The sequence below is a fragment of the Perissodus microlepis genome, chromosome 11, assembly GCF_051167445.1.
Source record: "Perissodus microlepis isolate ML-2025 ecotype Zambia chromosome 11, ASM5116744v1, whole genome shotgun sequence".
NCBI classification, from domain to species: Eukaryota; Metazoa; Chordata; class Actinopteri; order Cichliformes; family Cichlidae; genus Perissodus; species Perissodus microlepis.
Genome location: NC_140471.1, coordinates 18070339 through 18085787, shown reverse-complemented (window position 1 = coordinate 18085787; position 15449 = coordinate 18070339). Strand labels below are relative to the sequence as shown.

Here is a 15449-nt window from a genome sequence, read left to right as displayed (position 1 = left end):
CCTGTTACCCTCTGTATATGGTGTCTAGTCTAGTCTGCTCAGTGTCGCGCCGTCCCGTCATATATGTGTTCTGTGTTCTGTTCGTAGTATTGTTTAGTTCAGTTCTGCGTTTACTAGTGCCAGCAATAAAGCTGCTTTTTGACTTTAAGTTTCGCTTCCGTGTATGAGTCTGCATTTGGGTTCTTCACTCCTGCCTGCCGTGACAGAAAGTGGACACTGTCAAAACCCACAGTGTATCAGGATTGCTATTTCTCACCACTGTGTTTCCACTCCCACAGAAAGTCATCATGGTTCTCAATAAATTATGCGTTAAACTGATATGGGGAACAAATCGTGAGGTAACAAAAAGGTGAACGGTGTGCCTGACCTTTGAATTGAAAATCTCTTTTATCAAAAACGTGTGTAGTGCTTGTGTGAGCAGGAAAACAAACAAGAACAAGGCCCTGTGGGGCTAATTGAAAGGGAAAGCTATATACTACAAACTCCTTTTTGGAGACATCCTTGAGCAATGGCAATATCTTAACAGAAATTAGAATCAGAATCAATGTCCAAAACAAATTTATAGTATAATTAATGACAATAATAATGGAGGTTTAACACAGTATAAATATGCGAGTGAAGAAGAACATTCTCAAATTGTCAAAAATATCTATGACAAAGTTATATCTGAAAACTTATCTCTGTTGGGCAACTTCCTGTCAGAGCAGTGGATCAGTGGTGCTTTTATGTTACAACAAAGATATGCCCCATGCTACACTGCAGAGGTGTGGACTCGAGTCACATGACTTGGACTCGAGTCAGACTCTAGTCATTAATTTTATGACTTTAGACTTGACTTGAAAAAATGTTCTAAGACTTGTGACTTGACTTGGACTTTTACACCAATGACCTGGGACTTGAATTGGACTTGAACCGGTTTACTTGAAAAGACTTGATATTTCACCCCAAATATAAAATTTAACACGCATATTATATAGAAAGTGTGCATCATTTATTCAAACCACACTCCGTACGTATGTGTGCGTGAGCTGTAGCACAGCCAATCAAATTAACCAGATTTAAAAAAAAAGAAAAGGAAAAAAAAAACCCTCAAAAATGCTGCAAGGAGTTATTTTTTTCAGGTACATAAACTATGAAGTAGTCAACAAAAAACCGAAATGCAATATGCAAAACATGCAAGAAGAGAATCACAGACAGAGATGGAACAACTTCCAACTTTCTCCGACAGTTGAAGTTGCATAAAGAACAGTAGGTGGTCCTTCTCTTTTGCTACAATGAGATAGCTGACTTTATCTAACTAGCAAATGTTGTCCAGGCTACATTGGTGATACAGTTTTTTTTAATGTGTATGATATTTTTGTCATGCGATTTTAAAGCCGGTCCTACAAGCGCATCCAAGAATAACATGCAGCTTAGCTCAGAACTGTCGGTGAAAATTATTCTTGGAGCTAAGTTTAATTGAGCTGCATTTTATAGAGGTGCAATTTCACAATTTGTGTATATTTTCTAAGTTCACTATTTCGTCATGTGTTGAGAAAAATACAGATTTAAAAATTACATGGTCTAATATTTACATTTAGCATATAACTGCAACATTCTTTTTTTGTTTTTTTAGGACTCTAAAGGACTTGAAATTCAAAGTTTCAGACTTGTGACTTTACTCTGACTTTTACACCAGTGACTTGAGACTCGACTCGGACTTGCCTGACATTGCTTGAGACTTGACTTGTGACTTGAGGATAAAGACTTGAGACTTACTTGAGACTTGCAAAACAATGACTTGGTCCCACCTCTGCTACACTGTGATGAAAACGACTTTGGACCATTTAATTTTAAATTGCTACAGAACACAGAGATAAGACAACAAATGGCTACTGTGGGTTTTGAGATTGATAACAATATAAAATCTGTAAGGTATGATTTATTACGAATTTTTAAAGAAACAAGACAATTATTCTGGTTAATTGTGTGCATAATTAATACCCAGTTCAGTGGATGCTGATATTAAAAAACATGAAATAATCTAGAGCATTAGAAACTCATATACACAAATATAAAGCTGTTCTTAAATGAAAAATGTTAATATGACTGTATGGATTACATAATTCATTTTTAACAAATTAAATACCACAATTCAAAGCTTCATAGGTTTTCTATTATAATGGCTAGTTTAGTTTTCTTACTACTGCATGGAGCATAGTGAGATTTCCCCTGGAATAGTTAGAAAAATCTAAAGAAAACAGTAGGGGTCACAAAAACAAAACAACAAAACATTTTAGATTTTTTTGCACAAATTTACAATCTGAATCATCCTGAGATTAAATTTTACATTAAAAAATTAATTCAAATTTACATTGCCAACGGTAAGTTTTTATTTGGGGTTTGGTGTCTCCTCAGTGATGACTACTTTGCTTTCTGTGCAGGATTCAAAAGCAGCTGGGTAGATCTTCTCCAAAGTTGCAGCAGCTTCTGACTTTTGGGAAATCCTTGAAAAGGTTGATGACACAGAGCGAGTGGACATAAACGATAAATGGTCCTCTGCCAGAGCACTTTCGAGTACAAAACATATGGACTGCCGAAGCTTTTTTATGAATTCTTCACACATGAAAACATAAAGGATGGGGTTCAAGCAGCTGTTCAGAAAAGCCAGACTCACAGTCAGAGGACCCATGATTCTAACAATGGGCAAGGTTTTAGGGTTAGTCATATGCTTTAACTCTATAAAATTGCAAACATGGAAGGGCAACCAACAGATGAAGAATGCAAAAATGATTGAGAAAATGACCCGGCGAGATCTGCGTCTCCTTGTTCTTGACATGCGCATTGCACGTATGCCTATGGCCACATAAGACACAAATATGACCAGGAATGGGATCACAAAGCCCATAAGAAAGCGAAAAATGTGGAGACTCCATTGCTGTTCATGTGTCATAGAATAACCACAGTAATGTGCCCCATTGTATTCCACAACAGTGCGAAAAGTTGCATAAGGAGTGCTGCAGACCGCAGCAATCACCCAGATACCAACACATATGAGCCGAGCTTTGCAGACTGTGCGCTTGTTGTGTGCCCACACCACCACCCAGATGGACAAACAACGATCCAAACTCATGGCTGTTAAAATGAAGACACTGGCAAACATGTTGACTAAACTCAAAAAGCTGTTGAGCTTGCACATGAATTGTCCAAAAGGCCATCGGTGACTCTGAGAGAGAGAAATGATCGAGAAAATCAGGAAGGCTGTGAAGAGGAAGTCAGCTATGGCCAGGTTGAGAAACCAAACTGAGTCAACTGTTTTCTTCATTTTGAAGCCCGTCACATAGATAACCAGAGCATTGCCCAAAGTTCCAGCTATAACTATCATACAGTAGATGACAATAGAGGCTGTTTGTATGTGTGTGGAAGCTGCATCTTGTTCAGATGATTGATCTGTTGTGGAACTGATGTTACCTGAAAACAAGAAGGAAAGTATTTTAAGAAAGATTATTATTTAACACATTATACAGCATACACAGAAAAAAAGGGCAAAAGAACAAAAAATAATATTTGATTACGTGCACTATATATATATATATATATATATATAGATATATATATCTATATATATATATAGATATAGATATATAGATAGATAGATAGATACCTTCAAAAGTTTTAGAACACTCCAATTTTTTCAGTTTTTTATTAAAAATTATGCAGTTTAATTTCTAATTGCATTCTGAAATGAAAGCATAGTACAAATAAGCAATTGGAGTTAAAAACAAACAAACAGATAATGGAATCAATTTATAGACCAAAATGTTTTCTAAACCTTTGACTCATCAAAGCAGCCACCTTTGGCAAATATAACAGCTGAACACACCCGTGGCATTCTTTCTACAATAGAAATCAAATATTCTTCAGAAAGTTCTTCCCATATCTGTTAAAGAATTTCCCATAAACATGTGGCACTTGTAGGTTAGTTTGCTTTCACTGTTCTGTCCAGTTCATCCCAAACCGGCTCGATGGTCTGGAGACTGTGCTGGCGACTCCATGTTTCCAAGCTTACCATCTTGTTCTTTTTTCCTGAGGTAGTTCTGGTATAGTTTGGACTTATGTTTTGGGTCATTATCTTGCTGTAGGATGAACCCCTGACCAACTAGGCACATACCAGAGGGTATTGCATGGTGATGGAGAATGTTGTGGTAGCCATTTTTGTTCAGGGTGCCTCTCACTCTGTACAAGTCACTGACCCTCAATCCAGCAAAACACCCAGACCATCACACTTCCTCCTCCATGTTTGACATTAATGCCACACACTGTGGAACCACCACTTCGCCTTCTTGACGGCGTACAAAGATCCTGCGTGATGAATAAAGATTTAGAATTTTGATTCATCAGTCCATAATACCTTCTTCCAGTATTCAGTAGTCCAGTGGTAGTGTTTCATGGCCAAGCCTCATTGTCTTATTCTGACATCTTAGCAATGGCTTTCTTGCTGCAACTCATCCTGTCAAATCTGCAGCTGGAAGTATTCTCCTTAAAGTTAAAACTGAGACTAATATTAAGCTGTGCTTAAAGCTGTTGCTGTGTGAGCTGTCTATCACGCAAGCTGTTAACGCTCAGAAACGTTTCCTCTGATTCAGTTGTAGTTTTGGGTGTGCCAAACCTATTCCTGTCAGAGTTTCCCCAGTTTCTGAGTGCCTTTTGATGGTGAAAGAAAAAGTACTCACTGACTGTAAGTACTCCAAAAAAGTTGGAACACCTGTAGGAATTAGTAGTACCAGCTTTCAAGGCATGACAACCTCCATTGCTGCAGAACAGCTTTAAATTGTTAACTCATTTTGTGTTTGCTGAAACAGGTCTTTTTGTATAATTTTAAAATATACATTACTTCTCAGTTTTAGGTAACCTTACCTTTTTTTTTAACATGTAGCAGTCAACCATTTAGCTATGTACCACTTCAAGCTTGATCTGAACTGAACCGCAATAAATAACTGGAAAAATTGGGGTGTTCTACAACTTTTGACCGGTAGTGAGTGTGTGTGTGTGTGTGTGTGTGTGCGTGCATATACATATATATATATATATATATATGTCACATCCACTATGCAACCCTTACTTCCAATATGCTACTAGATTATGTTAAGTACTTCAAGCTGAAATTTTGAATTTGTTTAACTTAATTTATGTTGTAATCAGAAATGATAACAGGCATGCATGCTCATCTAAATCACTTTAGCAGGAATTCATATCAGCATTCAATGCTAATACATTTTATATTTAAAGCAAATCATCTTACCCCCACTCATGTTTCTTTTAGCTGACAGACTTTATTCTAAGTTGATCTCTATCTGTTGCTGCTTATACTTGCTCTGTATCTTCGATTACTCCTCCCTCTGAGTTGCTGCAGATGAGGCAATACTCACACAGAGAAATGAAAAGACAAAATAACAGAAATGCCTCAATATACACTGATGAAGCAACAGAGGACTGCGTGACATTTGGTGAACCTAAATGAATATTTTTTGATTACTTTTAAAAGGTTACACGTCTTACTAGATTAGTATTTATTGCAGTGTGTTGTATTTGTATTTTGCATATTTCATTGTATAAGAGTCATTGCTTGTGGTTAAGTGTATTTTTTTCTGCTACACTGTGCTAAATTTTAAACTTCCTCATACACTTTTACAACTCTCTGACCTATCAAACACTCACTAGCTGTCTGAGTATATGTTTCACAGATTAACCCAACAGCAGTGCAGTAGCTGTTTTGCAGAGACTATTATTAATTGTCAGTACAAGTAGTACAATCCAGTAGGGCTGTTCGATATAAGGATGTATATCGGATGACGATATAAAAACGTCTATCGTTTCATTTTACCCTATCGTTTGTTTCGTGGTGTCGCAAAATAAACTGTTTACGGCAATATTTTTTCATCGTTTTGATGGTCACTGTAGTGGCTATATTAATTTCTTAAAGTTCTCTCTTTCTCTTATCTTTAATATAACCACACTACGGACGGACAAGCGCCTGTTTTTATGCGTTGTGGTTAGCAACAACGACGGTAACAGCATCGCGTGTCCGCTTGTTCATGTTCCACATAAACCTTTCACAATAAAGCTCAAGATCCTGTTGAGACTTTTCAAAATAAACTGAATCACGTGACAGAGCAGATTATTTACGGATGAGAAGTAAAAAAGAGCCGCCAGGTGCTAAAAAATAAACCTTAGACTCAAACGTTAGAACAGGCTTTTCCCCGTAGCACGCCGTGTAATAAATACTCACAAAGAAAACGGCGGCTGTTACAACTTATGTCTAAAAATGTATCGTTTCATACATCGGTTAAAACACTCGACTACAGCTACATGACGCGCAGTCGAGATTCACAGAATTTACAGAAATTGTTACATTTTTGTGATTTATATCGTTATCGGGACGATAGAATTCTTATATCGGGATATGAGATTTTGGTCATATCGCACAGCCCTACAATCCAGTAAAATATCAATGCTATATGGAAGTACTCATTGATGCTGGGATGAGGAACATGTAAAGGTGTTTTGGTTTCTTTGTTAAAATATTCATTAGCTGTGCTCTAAACTAATCCTTCCTGCATGTGTTGCAGCGGCTTTTATAAAGACAAAGACACCAGAGCTTGACAGACACACAGAAGGGATGGCACCAAGGCAAGACAGGAGGCATAGAAAGGGAATACAAAAGGGGATAAATAAACCCCACAGAAAAAGCAATCAGGAAACTACAGGCACAGAACATAGCATCGTCCTAAGCCTGGGAATGTAAATATAATTTCATAACCAGAAGACTAAATAAGGAATACAGAACCAAAATACAAAAACAGAAATTCAGGAGAAGATATGGAAAACATGCTGTCTTGTTTCTGTACTGAATAATCCAACACCATCAGAACTGAATGACTATAATCCAGTTGCCCCCATATCACATGTGACGAATGCACTGGAGAGACTTCTGTGCAATTTGCATACAGCCTAATTCTGGGAGTGGATCATCTATGCTGCAGTGAGCTTACAACTGCCTTGTGAGGATCAGCTTCTGTGATTTCTGTGCTTTTAAAAGGACTCAGCAACATGAAGCTACAGGAAATGTCAGTAAAAACAGCAACACATCAGACCATCAGTGCAATAACTGCTACTGAAACTGAATAACACCTTAGATGGTGATTGACTTCTTAAGGGAAAGGATGGCTACGTGACCTGTGTCTGTTCAGGGACAGGATGTTGAGGTGGATTGTTGTGGTGGTCCCTGGGTTCCCATATTCTTCAAAGACTCAGCAATTAATTTTTGCCAGGAACATGAGTGTGAGACCTTTACATAAAGCACCATTCTTGTAATTCATATAAGTCCTACTGTAATATCCTGTAAGAGGACATCCTGAGCTATCAATTAAAATCTATTGATGCCACTAGTGATGGGAATTCCAGCTCTTTTTAGAAAACCGGCTCTTTAAGCTTGGCTCACTAAAAAGAACCGGCTCTTTCGGCTCCCAAGCAGCTCTTCAGGTTGTTTTGTTGCTTTAATTAATATATTATCAACAACAATATAAAATTATGCACAAAATGAATGATTTTTTATTTATATATATTTAATATATAAATATGCTTGTGACACAGGTCCCCGGAACACACACACACACACACACACACAGGCGTTATGTTTGGGCAGCAGCCCTTTTATTTATGGCAACACAAACTGCGGTTTTGTTAGCCTTTCAGGTCAGGATGCGGACAGTCCTGGTTCGTTGCCACCTCACTTCTTCCCAGCCAACACTAGAACAGAATACACAGACTCATCATCAATCAGCCTGCCCAGACACACCTGTTCCCACCACGCTTCCGTGTCTTCCCTCCGAGCTCACTGCGTCACCCCTCCTCTGCAGCAGAACCGAGACCACACCTCCGCCACAATGCTTTTATTTATTCACTCCACATAAAATATATATATATATATAAATACAAAAAACAACTATTTATAATTCAACTTTGCAAAAACTGTCTCATAGAGCTCTGGGTTGGTTTAGGTGGTTGTAGTGGTATACTGCATGATTATGTAGATACTGCAGCAGAAGAAGCAGCAGCAGCACCAACAACAACATTTGACACACTGGCACCTTCAATAATATCAAGCTCAACTGACTGTGTTTTATCTTCCCATTGCACTGATGGGTGGACAGTTCTCAGGTGCCTGTGCAGGTTGTTTGTAGAGCCGGCTCTACATGATACTCTTTTCTTGCAGACTCTCTGCAGACACTCTGCCTTTGTATTGTCAATAAAATTTAAATGGTTCCAGATTTTGCTTCTTTCTTGGTGTCATTCATTTTCTTTATTATACCTTTCTAATGTGTCGATGTTGTCTCTTGTTGTTGCCCCGGCTCTCTTTCTCTCACTCCCTCCTGCTCTGTTCGTGTGCTACTGCTGCTGCGAGTGTAACCACCGCCCCTTCCTCCTGTGATCAGCAAAAACACAAGGCACAAACACATATTGACCAATCACGTCCGGCGTGATGCGAAAAAAGGTGTGAGAGAGAGGGTGAGAGAAAGAAAAACAAAAAACAAAAACACGGCTCCCAATGAGGAGCCAGCTCCCATCGTTCTCTTCAAAGAGTCGTTTGGTTTGCGACTGAGTCATCACTAGATGCCACATTTGTGGGGGCTGGGCAGAGCACACAGATTAGATTTTCAAAATGACAGGATTTACAGCTTCCACATTTTATGGTGCAAAAGGTGGTTAAGTTATTAGATATTATAATTATGCTGGTAAAACTCAAAATTGGAGCTTCAGTTTGAGAACCTTAACTTTGATTTGGTAAGATTTCAGTAATGTTTAGTAATTTTACCTCTTCCAAAACAAAACATTTGTTTAGTGTCCTCTGCAGTCCGATGAAGGGTGAGCTCGAAAAGATGCTACTGAAAATTGTGGAAGGGGAGTTGGTCTTATTTCTGTCAGGAGACATTGGACCAAAAAAACAAGATAATGCTACCCCCAAACAGCCGGTCCTCTGATTACATCCAACAGAAAACAGGTGACCAGGTTTTTGTCATTTGTCATTTTTGTCTGTGTGGTAGGCAGGCCGGAAAGGTGGACCCAAGAGTAGGACTCAAAACCGTGAGGTTTAACTCAAAATGCAGCTTTATTGCTGGAAAAATCTCCTCATAAACAAAACTTACAAAAACAAAACACAACTCTGAACAGAGGAACTAAGGACAGCACAGAAGTCTGAGCAGTTCAGGTGGCCGACTTGGAGGCCAACAACAGAGACGAAACAGTTCTGGAGGCCGACCGCGGGGAAGGCAGCGGCGGCAGCGAAAAAGGTCCGGAGGCCGTCTGCTGCCATCTGCTGCACAGGGCAGTGGCTCTGCTCAGGCAGCAACAGCAGGATGCAGTCCTTAGCTGGCCGAATGAGCTCACTAGAGCTTCCAATAGAGGATGGAGGTAGCAGAGTTAACTCCTGAGCTCTCAGCAGGGACCAATCGCTGAGACAACCCGGATGAGCTCCCAGGAAAAACAGGTTGCGCTGGCTTCTTCGTCTCCAGGGGTCCAGAGTTAGCTGAGAGACGAAACTCAGCCTCTGGGGAGGCCCTGAAGAGAGTAACAGTCTCCAAATAGGCCAGCTCATGAGAAACAACAAAAGTCTTAGTAGGGCTATCTCCCGTCTTAGAATGAGTGGGTGGAGATGGTGGCTAAATAGACAGTGGACCTGAGCTGATAACAGAACTGCAGGCTGGACTGAACTGATGACAAACAGGTGCAGAGGTGCAGGCCGTGCTAATGGCTGAGAGATTGACTGAAAGTATATAACACATGAAACACAGAGAAGACAGTGACTTAAACTAGAGACCAGAACAAAAAATAACGTCAAGAGAATAAAACCAAGAATAACCAATAAATTTAAATCGTAGTGAGGAGCCCAGCCGAGGCTCCAAACTTCATTTCAGGTCCCAAAGTCAAACGAACGCTGCGGCATTACTGAGAGTTAAAAATTGTCAAAATTCTTTCATCTTTAATAAAATGATAAGCATTGCTGCTTTACCAGGTGTAACAATGAAGTTTAACATCCAGGCAAAAACAGAATGGATTAAATTCAACAGAGTTAGTAGTTACTAGGAAGTTAGCTTGCTCGTTTCCACCTAAACATGATATAAACATGATGTTCTGACTGAGAGATTTCTGAAAAATTGAAACATTTAAAACCCGTTCATCAACAGTGCGCCTTATAATCCGGTGCACCTTATGGTCCGAAAAATACGGTACTTCTTTTCCATGATGGACTTTGGGAGAAGTTCCATACTGCAGTGTGCAATTTAAGGGCAGGCTCCAGTCTGAATTAAAAGTTTGACCCCACCAACTTCCTGTTACAGGGATTACCATAAAAAAAAGTTATTGAAATGGACAGAGAAGAATGCATGAGGGGAGTTGAGCAGCCTCAAATATCTGATGGTGTGAGTGAAGAAGATATCATGGAGCTGAGGGAACTGTTTATGTTCTGTTTTAACATAAACGGTTAAAGTTCCCAGGATGATTCTGATACATTTTGTGTTATCAAAAAGAGGAAAATACCATTTTTGGTTCCTTTATAAAAAAAAAAAGAATAACACTCTGTTCATTGTTCATTGTTTAAAGTTCATAAAAATACCACAAAGAGAACAAATTGTTATCCAATGTGCATAACCCTGACCATCACCCTCACCTCTTACTGGCGATACAGACAGACAGTAAAGCCCCTTTGCTAAAGGACAGATAGGGGAAATCTTTCATACCATGTGTTAGTACCCTCTGTCATGGTCCCTCTATCTCTCTGGCTGGTTCACACTGGCTACAGGTTTTTTTTGTTTTTCTCCTTCTCTCTGCCTGGGCGGAGCTCGTTACAGGTTCTTGCTCTTGGCCCACGCACCTGTGATTGTCACCACCTGCTGCTCTGGCTGAGTTCCCCAGCTGCTATTTAAGGCAGTGGCACAGAGCAGCTCACCGCTGGAACGTTGAATCTCCTGAGTTCGTGCTCTTGGCTTCATCTAAAGATCTCCCTGTGTATATTCGCCTGTGGAACTAACTGTTGAATTCTGTGTGTAGATACCCTCCTCCTGGAGCAGATTATGGACCCTTTCTGTGTGTGGCGGCATGAGTGGGGTTTTAGAGCGAGTGCGGCTGAAGAGGAGTGAGTGTGTGTGGATTATCCCTTCTCCCTTGAGCCCTGGACCCCCCTCCCAACTCACTGTACATATATATAGCACTGAGGTGTTCCCTGTTGTAAATAAATTGTCTTCTTTTGTTTGCAAAGAACTCTGCGCGTGAATCCATCCAATAGCCATGACACCCTCTATAATATAATATATCGATCTGGCAGAAAAGCATCTCCCAGATACTACTACTACTAATAATAGTGCATAACCATTTCAACTTCTGCAACAAAATAATTTAATTTAATGTAGAAACAACCAGTCCCGAGGTGAGAAAGACATGTACCCAAAATGTGTGCAGGCAGATACCTAGACCCAGCTGAGGGTTCCTGCATTTCCTCATTTATTGGTCTACAATTAATGTTAATGTATTAATGTGCTCAATGTTTTTTTACGAATTAATTTTTCCTTTTTGCTTTTAATTTTAATTTTTAACAGATGCTTTTGTGGTTTGTGCATAGTATGATTTACATAGTGTGACTCACAGTTAGAGGACCATAAATTTTAACAATGCCATGAAGATCTGGGTGAGTCGTAGCCTTCAATTCTATAAAATTGCAAACATGGAAGGGCAACCAGCAGATGAAGAATGTAAAAATGATGGAGAAAATGATTCGGTTTCCTTGTGTCAAGATCCTCTCTCGATTTCTCTGATCCTTTTGTTACTCAGCTGTAAAAAATAAACACAATTGACTCCAAAACATGTGCGATGCAAACTTTCAAAGCACGCTGGCTTCACCCGATTCTTTGATGGCAAATAGTCATTCAGAGACAGTAAAGTTCAACTTCAACCCATTATTTAGCAAAGCATATGCATATGGAGATCACCCTTGTCACACCCTAGGCCTGGCAGAGTATGCTCCAAGGAAGCTCTGAAGCATTTCCTCTTAATAGAGCTACTTTTATACTTTTCCACTACCCCCCTCCCCATCAATGGGGAGGGTGAGTTCACCCCCCTCTGTGAGCTTATCATAACATGTTTGATTGAGAGGGCTGTACGCATTTACTGTACAGCCATAGAAAGGGTCGCAGGCTTTTGCTGTACAGCCCTTTAAAGGGCCGCCTGCTTTTGCTGTACAGCCATCTAAACGGCTGTTGTACAGCCATGTAAAGGGCTGAACACGCAGTGAAGCACTACAGTTAAATGCAGCTGGATGCAGAGAAGGGGTCCTATGCGCATACTTTAGCAGTGCCAAGCTGAATTAACCCTATGTTAGACTAGTCACAGTTGGCCATAACACTATCAAAGGTTTCTTACTGATCCTCACTGTTACATTTTCAAACAGTACTGATCAGCATGTATTCATACAACAAGTGGCACAAACTTTTTCATTCATATAGTGGTAGATATATTTGACCTAAATATATGGGTCATGTGAGTTGAACATGCAGGTTAAATGCTTAACACAGTGACTCCACTATATAAGATACTTCATTGTAAGTGTGCATAGTATATATGATTGCACAGAATTTATGTGAGTAATTATGATTACATATCTAGTGTATACAGGTATATATGTCATAATAAAATCCATTTCCACTAGCCTACACATAATTTCATATCCTCAATGCCTGGCTTTTTTAACCTTTGAGCAACAACATCTATCTTGCTTAATATTTCCACACTTGTTCTTGACATGCGCATTGCACGGATGCCTATGGCCACTTAAGAGACAAGTATTACCAGGAATGGGATCACAAAGCCCACGCCATGAGCTGAGCTTTGCAGACTGTCCTCTTGTTGTGTGCCCACACCACCACCCAGATGGACAAATAACGATCCAGACATCCAGGCTGTCAGAAAGAAGATACTGGCAAACATGTTGACTACACTCACAAAAGTGTTGAGCTTGCACATGACTTCTCCAAAATGCCACTGCTGACTCTAAGAGAGAGAAATGATCGAAAAAATCAGGAAGGCTGTGAAGAGGAAGTCAGCTGTAGCCAGGTTGAGAAACCATATCGAGTCGACTGTTTTCTGTATTTTGAAGCCCGTCACATAAATAACCAGGCCATTGCCCAGAGTTCCAGCAATAAATATCACACAGTAGATGACAATGGAGGCTGTTTGTATGTGTGTGGAAGCTGCATCCTGTTCAGATGATTGATCTGTTATGCAACTGATGTTACCTAAAACAAGAAGGAAAGTATTCAACATAATATAGAATATGCATATAAAAAAAACAGGATTTGATTAGGTTAGACAGTTACATATACACAGTATCTCACAAAAGTGAGTACACCTCTCACATTTTTGTAAATATTTTACATATATCTTTTCATGTAACAACATTGAAGATATGACACTTTGATACAATGTAAAGTAGTCAGTGTGCAGCTTGTATAACAGTGTAAATTGGCTGTCACCTCAAAATAACTCAACATACAGCTATTGACATAGCAATAACACCAAATTCAACACACCTATTTCCCATTTGCACCTGAGACCTTGTAACACTAGCGACTCACATAACACCAGTGAGGGAAAATGGCTAATAGGGCACAATTTGGACATTTAGGGGTGTACTCACTTTTGTTGCCAGTTGTTTAGGCAATAATGGCTGTGTGTTGCGTTATTTAGAGGGGACAGCAAATTTACACTGTTATACAGGCTGTACACTGACTACTTTACATTGTATCAAAGTGCCAAATCTTCAGTGTTGTCCCATGAAAAGATATAACAAAATATTAACAAAAATGTAAGGGGTGTACTCACTTTTGTGAGATACTTTATGTATATTTGTCTGCATATGGATATACAGTTTTATAAAAACTGAACACGGAAAAAAACAACCTATATATACAGGGACATTCACACTTCAGGACTATTTCAATCCAGGGATTGATTTACAACATTTGTCCTCAACATCTGCTACTTGAGCTAAATGTGCTCTGACATATTCTCAGTGAGCTGTATTAGCTTAACTGTTTGATCTACTTTAGCCTACCTGTTCGTCGCTCTGGCCGGCTTGGCTCTTTTGCCTTTACATCGTCTAAGATGTGGGCCAAGATGTTCTTGTGCTGGTTGGCACTATTCTGGATTCTCCTGATGCTCATCTACACTCTAAAAAGTAATTCATCAGGCCTTTTACCACCACTTGATTAAATTCATGGCTGCGAGATAAAATTCTAATTTATTGATTAAGATAGACCTTCTAAGTTGCAAATTTAATTTTTTTGGGTTGTGTTGAATTAATAATGTTGGTAATTACATTAAATTATTTGTGTATGTAATCTGAAATTAAATCCCAATGTTAGTGGGTTCAAAACAAAATTCAAGCTGTAATTACTTAAAGAAATTGAATATATAACTTATTTTTTCTCCACTGATTTTTTTCTCTGATTTCAAGTTCCCTCCCCTACCCACTTAACTTGCCCGGGCAAATTCACATATTAAGATTGCATTGCATGGTGGACTTGCAAGCGTATGTAAAATACATTTTAAGGTCAGTAACATTTCATTTACAAATAACACTTCTACCAAAGCAAAACACTTGTGCTAGTCACGTGTAGTGAATTTGTGTACGATATTACACTCATACAGTTAAGGAAATACGTTGCACTACCACATGTAGCTAATGCTAGCCATTCTAAACTTTAGCACAGGAGAGGATAAGACTTATAAAGTTTCATTTGACAAAAGTCTTCAGCTAGAGAGTACAACTGTGGCTAGGAAAAGCATGGTTAAAGTTTTGCTACACAGTGCAATCTAATTTCAATCATAGGCTGATTTTGTTTTTCTTTTTACCAAAATTAGAAGCCTTTAAACTGTGAATAGTTTTGTCAGAGGGATAACCTAGAGGCTTCTTTTTTCCGTCTGGCTCACCTATTTTATATCTTTATAAAACTTGCATGACCTATACGTAATATTACATTGATTTTGGTTAGTATTGTGATACAGCTTAAAGTAAGTATTGTTCTTGATCTTAAGAGCTGTAGCTATCTTTGTTTTTTTTGTTGTTGTTTTTTTTTAAATCAGACTGTGTGAAATATTGTTAATGTCATTCCAGTAGCATTATTCTGGCATAGGCTATGTGAATCTACTTAACATTAAGACTTTATGTAAGCAGTTAGTATAGTGTGATAATCTAGGGTCATTAGTGCTTTGTTAAGTTGGGACACATTTTTTACAAAATGGGCTGGGAGTGAACAATGTGTAAATTCGAAACCTCTGCAAAAACAGGATTGCTAAAACATTAGAGATTACACCACGGTTATGGTGGGGAAGTCTCCCTTGTCTTCACCAAGATTGTTTTT

General features: G+C 39.0%; 1 protein-coding gene and 1 pseudogene across 1 annotated transcript; both read right to left on the bottom strand.

Annotated features, from left to right (window-relative positions):
- Positions 1 to 1988: 1988 nt before the first annotated feature.
- LOC146377531 (chemerin-like receptor 1) lies at positions 1989 to 5355 on the bottom strand. The gene is made up of 2 exons (XM_084944191.1): positions 5282 to 5355; positions 1989 to 3450 (listed from the first exon to the last, which is right to left on the bottom strand). The coding sequence occupies exons 1-2, from the start codon at positions 5289 to 5291 to the stop codon at positions 2372 to 2374; spliced, it is 1089 nt and encodes a 362-aa protein (XP_084800317.1). The 5' UTR covers positions 5292 to 5355; the 3' UTR covers positions 1989 to 2371.
- Positions 5356 to 8401: 3046 nt separating this feature from the next.
- On the bottom strand, positions 8402 to 14249 carry LOC146377530 (C3a anaphylatoxin chemotactic receptor-like; annotated as a pseudogene).
- Between the last annotated feature and the right edge of the window lie 1200 nt (positions 14250 to 15449).